The sequence below is a fragment of the Alternaria hordeiaustralica genome (genome assembly GCF_023758085.1).
Source record: "Alternaria hordeiaustralica strain BMP 2776 chromosome Unknown scaffold_27, whole genome shotgun sequence".
Lineage (NCBI taxonomy): Eukaryota > Fungi > Ascomycota > Dothideomycetes > Pleosporales > Pleosporaceae > Alternaria > Alternaria hordeiaustralica.
In genome coordinates, this window is record NW_026056799.1 from 174,323 (window position 1) to 192,064 (window position 17,742).

Below are 17,742 nucleotides of genomic sequence, written 5' to 3' on the forward strand. Positions count from 1 at the left end.
AGAACTAGACCCAGCGATGCTAACCAAGCACTTCACCATGGCCAACAAGAAAGAGATTGAAGAAGTAAAAGCGCGTATCGCGACCGCAACGCCATCGAATCCAACGGGCATTCCGCCTCGCTCCACGCGCCACGCAGAGCCCGTGCCACTATCAATGACAACCGGGAAACCGATAGTATCGAAGTCATTGCGCGACGCACCCCCACTTCCAAGAGACACGCCGTCGAAAGAACGCCGAGATGCCATGGCACCACCCAGAGAAAATACATCGAAGCCCCGTCAAGAACCTTCCGCTTACCACCAAAAAAGAATGGCTGAAGCACATCGAGACACACCAACACCAACACCAGGCACAAAAGCCAACCCCATATCCTTCAGTTCAGGCCTGCACGCACTAGACCGCGAGTTCCGCTCAGGATCCGGATATTACTCTGAGCAGCAAGACGACGATGAACTATCTCTTATCTCATCCATATCCTTGAGTGAAGGGCCGAGGGGACCTAATGCACGTCGGGGGCTCAGACGGGATGGTAATGGTTCGGGGAAAGGCTATGACCGCTATGGGAAAGACTGTGACCATTACCAGCCGGCCCGCCGTACCACGCGGTCTGAAGAGAGGAGGAGGCGGGGGGCGTTGGATAGTGGGGAATTGGAGAGGATGGCGAGGAGACACCGGACGATGGGGATGGGGGGGAGTTGTGATGTTTCTCCGAGATCGGGGGATGGGAGTCGCAGTTGTAGTCGCAGTCGGAGTCGTAGTAGGAGTAGGAGTCGGTCGAGGTCGTTGGTGAAGAGGGATGATAGATACAGAGGAGAAGGACATGGTGTAGAAAAGCCACGGGGACGCTCTGCAAGGCTCGATCGCTCTTTATCGCGACGGCCCCCACCGGTATCGCAACGGCCGCGTGAACAAAGTCCACCACCTTCTAGCCAGGTTAGGAGGGAGGAAGAGGGGAGGAGTAGAGGGGTGAGAAAGAGTCGAGAGCGGAGCCGTGGCGCAGACCGGCAGCGTAGTCGAGGGCGGGAAAGAAGTCCAGAGCGGAAACGAAGTAGACGGCGGAGTCGCGGCTCTTCACATGGCCGTGGTAAAGATCGGCGGCGTAGTCGAGATCGTCGAGACCGTCGCCCCAGTCCACACCCTCACCACAAAAAACGCCGCAGCCGCAACCGCAGTCCCAAACCCTCTAAACCATCCAAACGACCCCGTTCAGATCCCCCACACCCACCACCTTCCCCTCCCTCCCCCTCCGACTCCTTCTTCGGCGCGGATGAAATCCCCGAACCCCACGAGAGTCTCGGTGTGGGCGAAGGCGAATACACACAAGAGCAGGAAATGGCGTTGTTTGACCTGGCGGTTACTGTGTATGTGCAGAGAGAGAGGGTGGCGGAGTTGATGTTGAATCGGACGAGGCTGCAGTTTGATTTGGATAATAGGAAGACGAGGGAGGAGGAGGGTGGGGATGGTGATGGAGATGGTGATGGGGGTGAGGGGGAAGGGGATGAAGGGAAGGATGGGGATGGGGACGGGAATGGTGGTGATGACGAGGAAAGGGAGAAGCGTGGAGGGGATGGAGCGGAGAAGGGTAGTAAGGAGAGGAGTAGTAGAGAGAGGGGTAGTAAGGAGAAGGATGGTGGAGGGAGCAAGGAACGTTCATAACATTAACTCCTTATGCGCTTGCGGCGTTGGCTAGGTACATGTGTGTTAATGGCTTTGTATCGCTAGACGAGACGGAATCGAGCCTTGGTCGGGTATAATCGTTGACAAGACGTGTATCATTCCTCTAAATACCTTCATTACCATTGCACCTCATCTCTTATTCGCCCAAGGCGCCTTCGTGCCCTCTTGTACACTTGGCCCATTTCCAGTATTCCCTTTTGCCCAGGGTGCTGCAGTACCACTTCCTGGCGGCGGCGGTGCAGGTGTCCTACTTGCCCATGGCGCTTTGGTAGGTTGGTTCGGGCGACTGGGTACACCTGCATCTGCACCTCTGGCAGTAGTCCAGGGCGCAGCAGTCGCAGCTGGCATGCCACCACTCGGCCTTGTAGTACCAGCACTAGCCCATGGCGCCGCGGTCCCAACCGTACCGCCAGGCATGCTTCTAATTGGCATGCCAGTCGCTGGCTCAGCCATCGGGTCTCTCAATGCAGGCTGCGGTCTTGCAGTTGGTGCCGTGTTAGATGGTGCACTTGACTTTGGCTGACTGGCTGTGTGGACGCTTGCTTGAATGGCCTTGGCGTTTGGGTCAGCAGAGAAGGAGAACAGCGAGCCGAAGGGGAAGTGCTGGACGACAGGAAATTTCGAGAGGACTTCTGCGTTGTACATCTTGATCATTCCCTGATGTGGGGTCAGTCAATGCACGTAATCAAGAGTGTCATGATATTAACCTTGTTGATCTTGGCCCATCCTGCCTTGACACCGGAGACATCGTAGAGAATGTTGCTATGTTCCCAGAATGGACCTTTCTTGACGTCGTAGATGAAGCCGATGGCACTGAAGTACATATTCCGGTTTCGCTCGCGGGCGACTGCTGGTGCTTTTGCTACATCGCCTGGGTGGGGAGCGGATGGCAATGAGCCTTCTGCTGCCACGTCTGCGGGTGTGTTGATGGCTGGTGAGAGTTGTGCGCTACCAAATATGTAAGGTACGAAAGAATGATCGTCCAGTCCCCATACGCCATGCGACCCGGCAGGTTCAAGGGTGTATGTCAAGATGAGTCGGCGAATCAATTCGAGGTACGGTTCGATGACCCCAAGTACAATGCCGCGTTCTTGCTCGCCATCCTGCGACGCGGGAAAAGCTCCGAGTTTCCAGAGACAGCCGAGGAAAGCGAGAAAGCTCAGTTCATGACCTGAACCGTAGTCTAGGCGCTGAGAGCTTCCAAAACTGCCGATAAGGTACGCTTCCAACTCGGTTTTGGCTGAGACGTCGGATGAGGATTTGAAGGACAGCACTTCTTCCGGCAGATACTGATCCAACAGTTCAGGGACTCGTTCTCTGACGATATCATACCACGTCCTGAAGCTTACGTTTCCGAAACGACGCGGTCCGGGATCTGGTGGCGCTTCATCGATTATGGATTGCAGGCTAGAGATAAGCTTGGCGAGGCTTTGCACAGCGGGTGGATGGGGCACATCCGGGTCATGCAACTTCCACTCTTTCGCCGTTTCTGTGCTGTTCTCATCTTCGCTCTTGATCTTCCGTGGTATCATGGCCGTGTTGAGCTGGAAGATGAAAGTCATGATATCGGCATAGGCCCTGCTTGCCAAGAAGAAAGTGACGTCGTCGCCATCGTGGATGCGTTTTGCAGGGACTTGGAAACTATGCGATGCATCTCTGCTCAGTACTTCCAGTACGGGTGCTTTGGATGGATTCGATGACATGGCGGGGTGTCTGATGTGGTGGTTGTTTGGGGGTTAGTGGGCAGGGACGATCTCATGTGATAGCGTGTTTCGGGGATGGACCCACTCTTTCGCGCCTTGACAGTGTTCGATGCTTTTGGCCGCGGGGATGACTTCACTCCTCCCCCACATCGCCGTCATCGCTCGGATACCTTCATTAGCACGGATGCGCTAGTATTATTGACACTCACTTTATGGCGCGGCTTAAGGATGCGCCCAAGCAGGCAGGTACGTCGTGTCGCAGCTGCCGTCGAGCTGGCGGGTAGACGCGCAGCTCTCCAGCATGCCCACCAGCTTTCATCCAAGCTCATATAAGCTGACACTCATACTACAGCTCCAAAGCCTTCCTCGCCCTCCTCAGACGACAATGCTGCAACCCAACAGCTCCTCGCCGAGTCCAACTCTCCAAGCGCGAATCCACCCTCATCGTCCGCAGTCCTCGGCGCCAACCTCCTCAATGCAGCGCGTCCTGGAAAGCTCAAACGAGTCAGCATACTGCCTGAGGGAGCCAGACAGAACTTAGCGATACGAGGTGACCCATACGAGATTGAGTTGAGCCCTGAGAAGGGTCGATACGCGTTGCCGGAAAAGGTCAATCATAAGCCTTTGAAGATCAATAGGAAGAGGAAGGAGAAAAAGAAGCCAGCCAAGAAGAAGGTTCAGGCCACTGTGGAGGCAGTCGAGGAGCGGAGTGACGTCCCTGCGCCCTCGTCAGAGCTCCCAGTGCACCATGACGCTGGGCCACAAGTGGATGAAGAAGAACGAGTGGAGGATCTGGCAGTAGGAGAACCCGAGATACGCTCCTCGCCGCCAGAGCTCGCACCGCCGGAACCCACCCCATCTAAAGCCGCCCCGCCCATACGCGAAACTGGCGTGGTCGATCCCACTGGTACGACAAGCCCAGATGGAGAATCTGCTGTTGCGCAGGAGGACAATAGCATTACACGACGAACGTCGAAACGGAAGTCGGAGTCAGATCACAGCGAGGAACAGCCCTCCAAGATTCTGAGGAAACAAAGGCGGTCGACTGGCGAATCGAGCGCATCGAGAAAGAGTCACCCACAAGTACGCATACCGGTCCGGCGCAGCTCGCAACAGCAGGATGTGGCGACTGCGACCAGACATGACGATGCTCGAGGCACGCGAGAAGGCGCCGAAGTCCATTCATCTCAGGCAAAGGAGTCTCATCCAAATCCCGCAGCACGAAAACTGAAGCCTCAGAAGAACCGTACCAACGGCACTGCTGAGTCTAGCCAGCAGCTACCAGCTAACGGGAGAGGATTGCAAAAGTGCGCAGAGCCGCCCAAGCAAGCTCCGGAAGTTGCTGATGTTCCAGAGACTGAGCACGCGCCTGTTGTTGACGCGTTTGGGGACGATTCAGACGGAGACGACGCTAGTAGCGTCGCTGAGGAAGCCGATAACATAACGCGCCCTGCAGGAAGGCCTGGGAGCATCGACGCCGTCTTTGAGTTCCTCAACCTAGAGGTACGGCCAGGAAAGTGCCGGACCAAGCTGGCTACCACCATCAGACGCGCATGCAAGACATACAGAGCTCATCTTCAGGAAGGTGACCTTTCCATGGACACTGTCGTCGATGAAGCCGACGATTTACGAGGAGCGCTCGGACAGATCAGTATCGATGTCGAAAAGAAGGACCAGCGCGCCTTCAAACGAGATGCTTATCGCCATGTCTTCCGGGCTCTCACAGAGTACCTCGAAGCATTGTATACGTGGCTACAGGACAATAGCGGTGACGTAACCGAGTCTTTGGAAGCTATGAAGATTCTAACACCCCTGATCAACCAGATGCTGTCTTTTAAAGACCGCATCGCTGAGTGGAATGTTTCAGTGCCTCGACGTTCCAAGGGCGATCGAATCATCAAGGATGTTGATATTGGTCTCATTGCTCATCTTCGACAGGTTGCCAAGACGTATCGCGGACATCTTAGTAGACTCAAGGCCAGGGAGGAACATCGCAAGATCCAAGAAGACTTCGAGCGTAGGATGCAAGAAAGAGAAGAGGAGGAGAGCCGCAAAGCCGAACTTGAGGAAGCACGAACGCAGCGGTGGAAACGTTGGCAGGCTCTACACATTGTACGCTTGACATGCGAGCCCGATGCGCGGAGAAGAAGCAAGCTGGCTATCACAAGACTCGAAGACCTGGAGGAGAGAGACGCCAACGGCGTCATCTTCGAGCGATTGCCAGTATTCACACCTCGCTCAGCTCCACTGCATCGTCAAGCATCGGCATTGAGCAACAAGCCAGAGTGGACCGACCAGGAAGAGACTGCTCTGCTTGAGGGTCTGAGACATCTTGCTGGTACGTTGGAAGTCATTGTTAACAGCTTATCGTCATCGCACTGACATGTACTCTAGGTCCTCAAGTCTTCGAGAAGATATTCACAACGTATTGCCGGCCCGACTCATCTCATTCACTTAGCGGCCATTTGCGCGATCGCAGCGTCGCAGAGATTGTCACAAAAGCAGCACAGTTTCGGTCAGACTTCCAGAAGTTATATCAAGATAACGGCTGGGAGGTTGAGGAGTGGATTACGAAGATACCAGTATTGCCGTAAGTGCGGTCTACTTCGATGCTTTGATCCACCTCTGCTCCACACGCGATTCTGACCCTTTTCCGCTTGGCGAGAAGAGGCGTTCTATCAAGTCACGCTTTTCGCCGTTTGTCTCTTATGATACCCCTCGCGTGCTACATTTCTTTGATACCAATGCAAACAACATCATCGGCGCCTATGTCTCCACCAGCCCTCATAGTGGCCGTCCATCTACCACATCCCCCTCTGCTCCATTTTCAACATTACCACATAACATCGCACTCAACAGTATCCGACAAGTACAGTTGCCACTACATATCTAGTGAAAGCACGGGTCTACCCTTTCGCTCGTGGGGTACGTGGCCAGATCACTGGACGTGAATGCCAATTACGCGAATGCTCAACCGCCCACCGGTAGACATAGACCTTGGTACCGGTAATCTGCCTCCACTCGCTATCGCACCCATACACAAAGCGCAATATTCAACCTGGATCAATTTTCACCTTGGAGTTCAGTGCACGCGCCCCTGCACCGCCCACAGTCGCAAAGTCGCTCTCTCACTTTAAATACCTTGCACACCCTTTCTCCCTCCTGACTACTCCAATCCGCTTCTCACTCACTTTCAACCAAACGCCACTAACACCCGAACTTGAACATTCTCCCTAATTCCAAATCAACTCAACAATCCTGACGACACACACGCAATACTTACCACAACATCACCATCCCACAATGTCTCCTCCCCCTGCGGCTTCTCCCCCCTTCTCCCACGCAGCCAGCCTCGCCCACTACGAGACCAAGAACTCGTTCGAGCTCATGGTCATGGCGAAGCTGCGTTGCATCTCTGATGCGGGTGAGAATCAGGAGATTATCGCGCGGCTGATGGCGCAGGATAGGGAGAATGGGACTTGGCCTGGGAAGTACGAGGGGCCTGGGGCGGCTGCGATGAAGACCGATATTGTTGCGGCTGAGAAGAAAGGCGAGGATGGGGAAGAGGTGGTTATGGCGCCGGTCGAGCGAATTTTAGTCAAGGAAGAGAGGACGCCTGAGGCTGGAGTTGGGGGTGAGGGAAGGGCGGATCACGTGCCTGTTGCGATCGTCTCTGGAGACAGACGCGGTCGTGCTGCGACTGCCAACACCGCGGCGACTAGCACGAGGAGCAGAAGCCCCATCATCCCCCTGTCACAATTGGCAAAAGAATGGGATCAAGATTGGGGCGCACCTTTCGCTTTCCCCCTCGCCGCTACCACCGGCTCGAAACCCCAAGCCAAAGCCAAACCCGTGACTCCCACTGAGTCTGTCTCCAGTGGCTCAAAGTCACCCGTCACACCCGCCTCTCCCCGCTCGCAAACCTCTCGTGTATCTCTGGCAACTCCTGCCTCGTCCCCTCCAACCATCCCGGCTTCATTGAAGTCGAATCCGTATAACCTTCTCATGAGCGATGAGCAGGACGATGATGAAGATGAGGACGAAGAAGAAGAAGAAGAAGAAGAAGAAGAGGAGAGCGAGAACGAGGGGCTCATCATCCCCCTGAAAATGTACACGGAGAAGGCCAGGGCTGCCGCCGAGTCTACGGGAGCTGAGATCACGTATGCGGCAACATCCAGTAGTAAGGATGCTGTCGCTGCTCCTACGGAACAGACGGAGAATCTCCCGGCTCCCGATTCGTTGGCCAGTTTCGAGCCGTCTGAGGTTATGTCGGCGCCTGGGGGAGATGTGATGACTGAGGCTCCTGTTGTTGTGAGGGACTTTGGTGCTATGGTTTCGAATTCGCCCTCGTCATCGCGGTCACTCAAAGAAGCAGCCCACAAGTCCGACGTAGCTGCCTTCTACAACATGCCTCCCCTCTCGCCCGTTCAACCAGCCACGTCAACGAAGAACACGCCCGTACAGGTCTTCGTGAGCGCTCCTCCATCGCCGCCGTCATCGCCACCACAGCACACTCACACCGTCCCGTCGTCTTCCGCGCCGACCAAAAAGACTCATCAGCGGCGCAAACCAGACAAGGTCACCGCACCCTCGAATATGTATGACGTTCTGATCACTGACGATCCCGTCGACGCTGACGACACCGCCTCTGCCCTCGTTGACACCGACGACGAACGTGATGGCGATAGCGACGTAAAGACTGCGCCGGTTCCAGGGGCGCAGAAGAAAAAGAACAGGAGGCGCGGAAAGAAAGGTGGAAAGAAGGTGCAGGCGATGAAGCAGAAGGTGGAGCAGGCTGTGGAGGTTCCTGTTGTTGTTGCGCCTGTACTCCAGCAGACGGTAGCGATGTCGGTGAAGGTGGGGAAGAAGATGGAGTTGTCGCAGGCGCTGGGTGTCGCGGCGATTGTCATGGTTTTGGTTGCGCTTTTGGGGGCTCGCGTCCTAGGTTAGAGCTGCACGGCGCGTGCTCAGCGATTTTACCATTTGGATGGAATTTTTGGGGTTTAGCGGCATTGTTTGGAGTACTCGGTACGAAGACACAGTGGTTCACGGGGCGTTCTGGCGTTCTGGTTGTATTAGCACGGTAATTTTAGACACTTCTCGCAACGCTTTGTGTGCGCAACGAAGGTTCCAGTGCGCCAATGGATCAGACTGTTGCCTGGTCCTGATCTGGGTTTATCGTTGACATAGCACTTTGGTATCCAATATGATTGCGATAGCTTGATGTTGTTAGCTGATATGCCTGCCCAGGTGGTGTGTGTTATTGCTGCGATGAGCTTCATGCCACTTTGTTGGCGTTTTATCAAATCCGAGATACTTCGTGCGCCTTCGACTGCTCCGCATATCGCGTTACTAGAACTGCGTCTCGAGGCTTCTATAAATGCGCAAGCGAACAGGTGCGTTCGTCGAGTGCGGCGGGATGAAATCGAACTCCGCGATCACAACTAACTGGGCGGTGTGAGCTTAATCAAGCGCGCGTAGCCAGGAAGTCCTGTCTCGTGTTGCGCGAATAATCAGAAAAGGGTGAGGATTCTAAACGTAAAGTCTTCCGTTCCTGGACTCGCCCTGGAGGAGATGGCTACGGCTGAATGGGATGCACTAGCACCGCACGTCGTGGCCCTTTTGCGGTCATTTGAACTGCCGTGGACACCCTCAAGGCCGTCACCAAGCAGTCATCCCACAGGTTCCGCAAGCCATCGCGAGCTACGCGCGACAACGCCTGCATCACAACCAGCGAAGCCCACGAGCATACCATGTGAAATAACACCCCCACCGTGCAAGCGATCGCGCACCTGCATACACGTAAATCAACCGACCAATAACAAGCTTTCACGCAGCGGGAGGGGTCCGCGCTAGTCCGCAGCCAGAAGCTTGTAGGCAAAGCACCGCCTTCCCACAACCACGACATCATCACAATGCGCGAATTATCCCCCCCTTGGCGCACGCCGGCGAAGCAAGTAAAATGTAGCCCATCCTACTTTCACGTGCGGTTTCGTCGCCGCAATAGGCAAAACCAGGCCCACGATGGCAGTGGCTGAGCAACACCGCTGATCGCGAGATAAATCCCTCATACAATTATTTGCTGGGCCTTTGTACCCAGGCCGTTATTGCGCTGGAGCTCACGTGTTTTCTGGGTGATTCTGCACTCCTCTTCTTCTCCTTCTTATTCCATTCCCAATACACCGGTAACTTTCTGTACTGTACTTTGAACACGAAAGAGTTATTTTCTTCCTCTCGCTTACTTCGCCCTTGCGCTTTCGTTGCTGCACGTAGCGATAATCCCTCAGTGTGTCACTGCGGATTGAGCGCATAGCGACAAAGGCAATATGTGGAAGCCGCCAACCAACTTCATTACGCTGCATTGTAAGTTGCAAACGGTTCCGTCTGATCCGGGTGCGGCATGGCTAATGGGATGTAGATGCATACATTCTCAGTTTCGGGATTCTGGCCCTGATCATCATCTATCCCTATGGCAATCTCTCGGCTATCGATGCGTACTACTTTGGTGTCAGCGCGTCGACTGAATCTGGCTTGAACCCGTATGTTTGGGTTGATGTACTGGGATGGGTGCCGTGCTGACAGTGCGTTAGTGTTGATGTCAAGGCCCTCAAGACATACCAGCAGATCTTTGTTTACATCACGCCTATTGTTACGAATCTGGGATTTATCAATGTACTCGTCGTCGTTGTGCGACTACGCTGGTTCAAGCAGAAGCTCAAGGGCATTGGTATGTTAGATGTCGCTCTAAGCCTACAGCTGAAGCTAACCCCCAATAGCGGCGGCACACAGTAGACCCAAGAGCTTGCAGCTGTCTATGAGCCGGGCTCAAACAATCGACAACACCGCTGACACACGAAAGATCGAGGAGGGTCTCACCGGCGAGACCACAGTCTCGGAAAAGCTGCCTGTTGCCACTGCAGATGAGTCAAACGACCAACCGTCCGCTCCTGCTCCTCGCATCACATTCGCCCCAGATCCTCGACCTCATGTCAACGAAAAAGGCGCGTTGTATGTCCCTGGTCCGCGAGAACGTGATAATGGCGAACGCATCACTTCGATGTCAGATGGTAAGCTCGCCAGTTGGACTTCCGTGAAAACATGCCTAACATTATCGCTATAGACGAAGACGAAGACGAAGATGAAGACCGCATCAAGCCTGTCGCAGAATCGAGCAATCCACTGCGTCGCCTCAGGTCAGAGACAAGAAGTATGAACACGCGCACCATGAGCAAGGCTACCTCCGTAGACCGCGCTGTATCCTCCATCTTCGTTCTTGGAAGTACCGCAAGCGGCGCTCGTCGTAGCGAAGACAAGCCGGCACGCAGGACGCCCACCATCGACCTGAGCTCTATGACCCGGGAAGAGTTGGGTGGTGTTGAGTACCGCGCGCTGCAGGTCTTGCTCAAGGTTACTATTGGTATGTATCGAGAGCAATGTATCTGGCTCGCTCATGCTAATCATCATTCCAGGATACTTCGTCGGCCTACACACACTGGGAGTCGTTTGCCTACTCCCATGGATCCACAACGCACCTGCTAAATATCAAGACTACCTCGCCTCTCAAGGTCAAGACAAGACGTGGTGGTATGCTTCACCTCCTCCCCTACCGCATCGCTATCTCTAACAACTCCCAGGGCGTTCTACTCCGCCCAAACCATGGTCGACAACCTCGGCCTGACCCTCACACCCGACAGCATGGTAACCTTCCGCGACGCCACCTGGCCAATGCTAGTAATGTCCTTCCTCGCCTTCGCCGGCAACACATTCTACCCCGTCTTCCTACGCCTGCTCATCTGGTCCATCTACAAAATCGCACCCGCCGCGTCTTCCCTCAAAGAATCCCTGCGCTTCCTCCTCGACCACCCACGACGATGCTACACCCTCCTTTTCCCCAGCACCGCCACCTGGATCCTCGCTTCCATCCTCTTCGCCCTAAACTTCATCGACACGCTCCTCATCATCGTCCTCGATCTAGACAACCCCGAAGTAAACAGCTTACCCGTCGGACCCCGCATCCTGGCTGCCATCTTCCAATCCGCATCCTCCCGCCACACCGGTACCGCGACTTTCAACCTCGCGGCTGTTAACCCGGCTGTTCAGTTCAGTCTGCTAGTCATGATGTACATCTCCATATACCCCATCGCCATCAGCATACGCATGAGCGAGAGCTACGAGGAGAAATCCGTGGGTCTCTACGCCGGAGATGAGAATCTCGATGAGCAGAAGGGGGGTAAGACGTACCTCATCAGCCACATGCGGAACCAACTCAGTTTCGATTTGTGGTATATCTTCTTGGGGGTTTTCATGATTTGTATTGCGGAGAGTGATAGGATTATGAGTCAGGAGGACTATGTAAGTTGATGAAATCCCCAAAGCGGGTTTCTTGGTTGTTGGGAACGGTGTACTAACGATATGAACAGGCTTTCAACGTCTTCGCCATCTTCTTCGAGGTCGTATCTGCATACGGTAACGTCGGTCTTTCGCTTGGTCACCCGTCGAATCTTACGTCGCTGTCTGGCCACTTCAACACGTTTGGCAAAGTGGTGATTTGCTTCATGATGCTGCGTGGTAGACATCGCGGTTTGCCTTATGCGCTTGATCGGGCGATCAATTTGCCTCATGACCTCATTACGGAGGATGGACAGGAGGACAAGTATAGAGATGAAGATGCCACGACGGCTGGGGGCGTTAGTGGGTCTGCGAGCGAGAGTGAGGGGAGAGGGAGAAAGATGATGAAGAGTTTTACGCAGTAACATTCACATGGACATTTTCATATAGAGGGGATTGAGAGGGCTTGTTGTATAGAATAGACCGCGATGCATTGGACGGACATCTTCACAGGATACGCACGAATTTGAGATGTGAGGTTCACGTTTGACTGATGATACTTTGACTACACATAGCTGACTATCTGATCATAGAACTACAAAGCAACGATACGATGAAGTACAAAGCAGCTTATACAAGCGCAACCCATCTACCGTTTACACAAAACACACGAGATAGAAAGACCAGAGTCTACGAGGATTCCGCATCAATACCCGCTTCCCGCTCATTATCGCCTACCAGTTCATCCAACCAAACCCGCCATTGCTAAAGTTACTCCCCATCTGCGGCCGACGCTGAGTCCCTAGATGAGCTCCATACTCACCATCGCTACCCATACGACGTGGCGCCTCGCGGCCCTCGCTACCACGCACCGCGCTACTACGATACAAACCGCCACCACCGTAACCGCCAGACGTCGAGGGACGCTCGTATCCGCGATCGATGCTAAAGGAAGTCTGTTGGGGTTCGCGGAAGCTAGAGGCGTATGAGGGGGTGGCGTATGAGGAGGAAGAGCGGGACGAGGAAGAGGAAGTGCTGGGCCTGCCCATGCTAGAGAGGAGACGGCGAGTAGTAGATGGTTGTTCGAAACGAGAGGACCCTAGAGGGCTAACTGAGCGATGATCATCATACGCGTGTTTGTTAGTGTACGCGCGGGGACGCTCAGAAGCGCGCATCGGGCTCAAATCCCTATACTGATACCGGCTATCATATGGATCGCGCTGGGATGCAGCGCGGCCGAGTCTAGAACTACCAGTTGTCTCACGACGGGGTTGGCTAGTGTAGTCTCCATAAGGCTGGGAGAAGGGTTCGGTCATTCTACTGGAGCTGGATGCGCCATAGCCGTAGGGATCACGGCTGGAAGACTCGTACGTGTCACGGCGTGAAGAACGGCCGGAGCTAAAAGGGTTGTCGCCGCCGAAGAAAGATCCGAAGGGCATGTTGGGTTACTGAGATGGGGATTTGGTTGGTGTGTTTGTCGGAATAGGTGGATAAAGACTGTATTGGTCTTCGAGGTGTTTAGGTGCGTGTGTGCGTTGATGTGATGCCTTCAACTAGAAGCTATACTGGGGACTCTTTTATACAATCAAGTCCATCGCATTCGTGACGAGACAGTGCGAGTGAGACCATGGTGTTGATGAACGATATCTTGGGTCAGCGTGTGGTGTCGAAGAACATACGGCAGAGTGCTAGATCAATGTATCGTGTGAATGTATGTACCTGCGCCACTGTGAATGAGGAATGTGTGTAGTGAATCAACGGCGGGAATGAAGCAGTACAAGGCTGAAGATGCGGTTAAGCACTAGAAGGAGAGAGAGGTTTTCTCATCGATGGGACAGTCATTCACTGGGTGGTTGCGTCATGGATCAGCTTTTTGTTTCGCGAGGCTACGACGTAGTATTGTACGACATAATACGCGATCCATCTTCGCACGTCGTTCAAACCCGGGTTAATATGAGTCTGCGATGGAACGGGGCTTCCGTCCTCGGTCTCGTCTTCAGTGGCCAGCTCATCATCAGAGTCTGGAATGACGGGTCGGTTCCTCTTTCCCCGGGTACGTTGTCTAGAAGATGTCAGCGGGGATCGAACTTGGCTGTGGGTTTGTGCTTACGATACGGGTTGCGGGGTGGTGTCGTGGTCAAGAGTCGCAGTAGAAGAACTTAAAGAATGGCGCGAGCGGCGCTGCGTCATAAGGCCACAACAAAAAAGGTCCATCGAAGGTGAATGCGGGTCGGTGCGCTCTTGATTCTGATCATAGGCTTGTGAGAACTCGCCAGCGTCCGGGACTGGAGGGTGCGTGACTTTGACGCGCTTGTTGGCCTTCCTCTTCGTCTTCTTCCTAGGTGCCATCGTGTGGCTGTGAGGCTGTGAAGGATTTGGTGAATGTGAAACAGATGTTGCATGACTGAGCTATACTCTGATAACGAGGATATCAATTCGGGAGTATCAAATCAGTGGGTGATTGATAGGACGAATACGAAAGAGGCGGTGAATGTGCAAAGTGTGGCGTAGGTAGTAAGAAGCAGAACCAGAACCAGGCGGCAGAGGAAGACAACCCCAGGGCCAGAGACTAGTGCCGCAACCGCTATGACCAAGCGTTGACGTAGTATCGGACGATTGCAAAGCGTTGAGTCAGACCATTGGCCGCGTTGGGTTAGCAACTGGGCAGGAGGCAGGTGCGAGCGATCAATGTGGCAGCGAGCAGCCTCGCTCACCCCGAGAAGCTGCTCGAACTGGAAGCGACGTCTAGTGTCAGGTATGTGATGCCTCTCCAGCCTCGATTAGCTGTTCATAGATGCCGGTGTTGTGATGGGGGCGTCTTGTCATGAGAAGTCGTACAAGACCGATGATCCCAAATAGTCTCGATGAATGGTAAGAAATGACAGCAAGGCCAAATCACGTATCAGAGAATGTTTTCAAGGTTCGCGGCTTCCCGATGGCATTTTCATAACAGAAAGAGCACGCGTCACCGCTGCCCGCATGCCACAAGCGCGACCACAGTGACGCTTGCCCACCGGGCCATTGAACCAGTACTGTGGGGGAAGACGCGGTTATGTACTGGAAGGAGTGAGAAGCTGTCTCAGCGATGGGAGAGACATTCACTGGACTCGGAAATTGATTTTGTGTTCCGTAGGATTACAACATATTCTTGCAGGATACCAAATAACCTGTATTCCCGACGGCCTCTAGGTGGTGATGACTGCCGCACGAACCCCCTCTACAATTTCAATACCCACACAACATCTACATCTACGCAACATTCTCCATCAACCCCGCCCCCACCGTCCTCCCCCTCTCCCTAAGCACAACCCTCATCCCCTCCTCCACCGGCAACTCCCTCTCCAACTGCACCACCACCCTCGCCACCTCCCCCGGCTTAACAATCCTAGGCTTCTTCTTCACAACCTCACCCGTGAACTTATTCAGCTTAGCACTCAGCGTCCTAATCCCCGCAGGCGAGTTCAATGTACTTCGGAACACCTCCACAGGCATCGGTAGTACGTGTTCGAAAGCGAGGAGCTTGGATGTGAAAGCTTTGACGAGTTTGACGGGGTCGCTACGCGCGCAGACGATGTCGCCTTGGCGGAGGTGGACGGGGTCGATGTCTGTGAGGTGGAGTGTGGGGATTTGACCGCATACGGCCCAGTCGACGGGGGCGTCTTGTACTTCGATTGATTTGATGGTGGCGGTTTCGTTGGCGGGGAGGGCGAGGATGACGTCGCCTACTTGTAGGGTGCCGGCGTCGATGCGGCCTGATATGCTGAGTGGGGAGCGAATGTCGCCGCGGAAGACATCGGCGACGGAGAGGCGGAGGGGCTTCGTGAAGTTTCGGGATGGGAGGTCGATGCGTTCCAGAGCTTCTAGCAGGGTTTCGCCGGTATACCAGTGGGCGGCGGAGTTCTCGATCTTCTTGACGACGTTCTCTCCTGTCAGGCCTGCGAGCGGGATGAAGGTTATACGCTTTTCGAGGAAGCTGGCTTCTGTAAGGAAGGCAGTCATGCGTTTTGAAATGTCGTCGAAGCGTGCTTTTGACCATCCAACAGTGTCCATCTTGTTCACGGCCACGATGATATGTTGCATGCCCATGCTGCGCGCGATCAAGATGTGCTCTTTGGTCTGCCCCTTAAGACCAGACTCAAAGCTGTTCGTACTTGCGTCGATGACCAGGACGGGAAAGTCGGCTTGTGATGCACCTGATATCATGTTGGGGATGAAATCCTTGTGTCCGGGCGCGTCCAGAATGGTGAATTTGGTCTTGTCGGTCTCGAAGTAGTTTGTAGCAATGTCAACGGTGACACCACGACTCCGCTCTTCGCTTGTTTCGTCCATGACCCAAGCAAGCGCGAACGAAGATTTGCCGATGGTTTCTGCTTCTTTCCGCAACTTGTCTATTGACCGCTGGTCGATGACTTTGAGATCGTAGAGCAACCGGCCCATGAGCGTACTCTTGCCGTGATCGACGTGGCCTGGGAAGGTTAACTGAAAATTTCTCATAGCATCGACGATGAAGATTTACTCACCAAGTACTACAAAGTTCGCCAACCGCTTCGAGGCGCTCTTCTCAAACTCATCCACGACGTTCAAGTTCTTGCTCTTCACTCTCGGTTCGTCGGCCACGGTTAGCTTCTCGACCGATTCGGTCAGGTCACCGTTCGTTTGCCTTTTCTTCTTCTTTGGTGTTGTTCCTGTATGGTTTAGAGATGTTCAAAAAGAGGTTGTATCAAAATCTAGTGACGTCCGCCACCTGCGCCCTTTGCCTGTGCTGCCCGCACAATGTCATCCGGACTCGGCCCAGCAAAAGCACCAGTGCCATCATACGATTTGTATGCAGCAAAAGGTAGTGGAACCTCTTGTAGCGGTGCTTGGGGGTGCTTCGATGACTCGTCAGAGCCGCAAAGGGTGGAAGCGAACATGGAGGCGGTGGCGCGTTGAGCTGGCGATTCGACGACTACAGCAGGCTGGGGTGCTTGAGGCTCTTCTATCTCGGGTTCTTTCGGGGCTTCTGGTGCTGGCGATGGCGACCGTCTGCGGATAGGGTATCGAGAAGGCCGAGCTGGGCCGGTACCACCTGGGGAAGAATTGCGACCATCCTGATTCTTCACCGAAAGCTTGTCAAGCATGGCGATTGCTGAATCCGCGTCGTTATTGGCTTTCGAGGCAGCAGCTTCCGCATCTTCTCGTTCCTTTCTTCGCTTCGCCGCAAGAGCAGCCAGCTTCGAGGAGCCTCCCAGCAAACCGCCTTTGTAGTGTGGAGGATCAACGGTGATGACGCCGAGTCGTTCGGGTGGTACGTTGCCCCAGGGCACATCCCAGAAGAAGTCTGTGACAGCGTTGGTAGGCATCGCATCGAGATGAGGGCAACGGTGCGGGATGGGATCAGAGAGGGTGGTTGGAGGAAGAGGGCGAGGAGTATGGCGAGCGGCAAGGGTGACGTGTTTGACTTCGTGTGATGGCAGTCAAATCACGAATCTCTCCACGAGACCTCCACCACCGCCCCTCCGCCTCCCCTCCACCTCCCCCACCCACCCGACGGTGGAGGATGACAGCGAGGCAGCAGACGCGTCTACATAGCTAGAGTGGAGTACAAGTGAAGATTGGAGTGTAGTGAGCGTGCTTACCTGTCGTAACCGGCGCCTTCTCCTCCGCCACACTAGCAGCCTGATCGAACCTCGACACCGGCTTAACCTTCTCCTTCTCCTGCTTCTGCACCTCCGTCTTCACTTCCCCCACCCCCAGCCTATTCTTCAAATAACTAACACTCTTCCCAACATCATAGTAGTAATGCCAAAGCGCCTCTTGTATTTGCTCGTCGCTCGTAAAGTCGCTTTTATCCCCCAGCGCCTCGCGTACTCTTATGGTACCTGCACGCATCTGCTCTTTATCTTCTTCTGTCATGCCATCCCCTGCGTCGGCTCCACCGCCGGCTTCTTCTTCCTCGTAGTAATCGTCATCGTCGTCGTAGATGTCGTCGTCATCGTAGTCGACGTTGCGCGTGCGCGAGAAGCCGCTTTTGGGAGGCATCGCGGCGGTATT

The 17,742-nt window shown here is 54.4% G+C and overlaps 6 protein-coding genes across 6 annotated transcripts; 3 read left to right on the top strand and 3 right to left on the bottom strand.

Annotated features, from left to right (window-relative positions):
- Positions 1-2,346: 2,346 nt before the first annotated feature.
- Positions 2,347-3,381, bottom strand: J4E84_009251 (uncharacterized protein; the record flags this gene model as incomplete). The annotated part of the gene is made up of 1 exon (XM_049391814.1): positions 2,347-3,381. The coding sequence occupies one exon, from the start codon at positions 3,379-3,381 to the stop codon at positions 2,347-2,349; it is 1,035 nt and encodes a 344-aa protein (XP_049240452.1).
- Positions 3,382-3,593: 212 nt separating this feature from the next.
- On the top strand, positions 3,594-5,763 carry J4E84_009252 (uncharacterized protein; the record flags this gene model as incomplete). Its single annotated transcript, XM_049391815.1, has 2 exons — positions 3,594-3,627; positions 3,734-5,763. The coding sequence occupies 2 exons, from the start codon at positions 3,594-3,596 to the stop codon at positions 5,761-5,763; spliced, it is 2,064 nt and encodes a 687-aa protein (XP_049240453.1).
- A 921-nt stretch (positions 5,764-6,684) lies between these two features.
- On the top strand, positions 6,685-8,331 carry J4E84_009253 (uncharacterized protein; the record flags this gene model as incomplete). The annotated part of the gene is made up of 1 exon (XM_049391816.1): positions 6,685-8,331. One exon carries the CDS (start codon positions 6,685-6,687, stop codon positions 8,329-8,331), a length of 1,647 nt encoding a protein of 548 aa, XP_049240454.1.
- Positions 8,332-9,707: 1,376 nt separating this feature from the next.
- On the top strand, positions 9,708-12,134 carry J4E84_009254 (uncharacterized protein; the record flags this gene model as incomplete). Its single annotated transcript, XM_049391817.1, has 8 exons — positions 9,708-9,744; positions 9,800-9,920; positions 9,972-10,108; positions 10,158-10,448; positions 10,508-10,798; positions 10,851-10,965; positions 11,016-11,733; positions 11,802-12,134. 8 exons carry the CDS (start codon positions 9,708-9,710, stop codon positions 12,132-12,134), a joined length of 2,043 nt encoding a protein of 680 aa, XP_049240455.1.
- Positions 12,135-13,551: 1,417 nt separating this feature from the next.
- On the bottom strand, positions 13,552-14,058 carry J4E84_009255 (uncharacterized protein; the record flags this gene model as incomplete). Its single annotated transcript, XM_049391818.1, has 2 exons — positions 13,552-13,771; positions 13,979-14,058. 2 exons carry the CDS (start codon positions 14,056-14,058, stop codon positions 13,552-13,554), a joined length of 300 nt encoding a protein of 99 aa, XP_049240456.1.
- A 900-nt stretch (positions 14,059-14,958) lies between these two features.
- Positions 14,959-17,730, bottom strand: J4E84_009256 (uncharacterized protein; the record flags this gene model as incomplete). The annotated part of the gene is made up of 4 exons (XM_049391819.1): positions 14,959-16,175; positions 16,230-16,394; positions 16,454-17,149; positions 17,328-17,730. 4 exons carry the CDS (start codon positions 17,728-17,730, stop codon positions 14,959-14,961), a joined length of 2,481 nt encoding a protein of 826 aa, XP_049240457.1.
- Between the last annotated feature and the right edge of the window lie 12 nt (positions 17,731-17,742).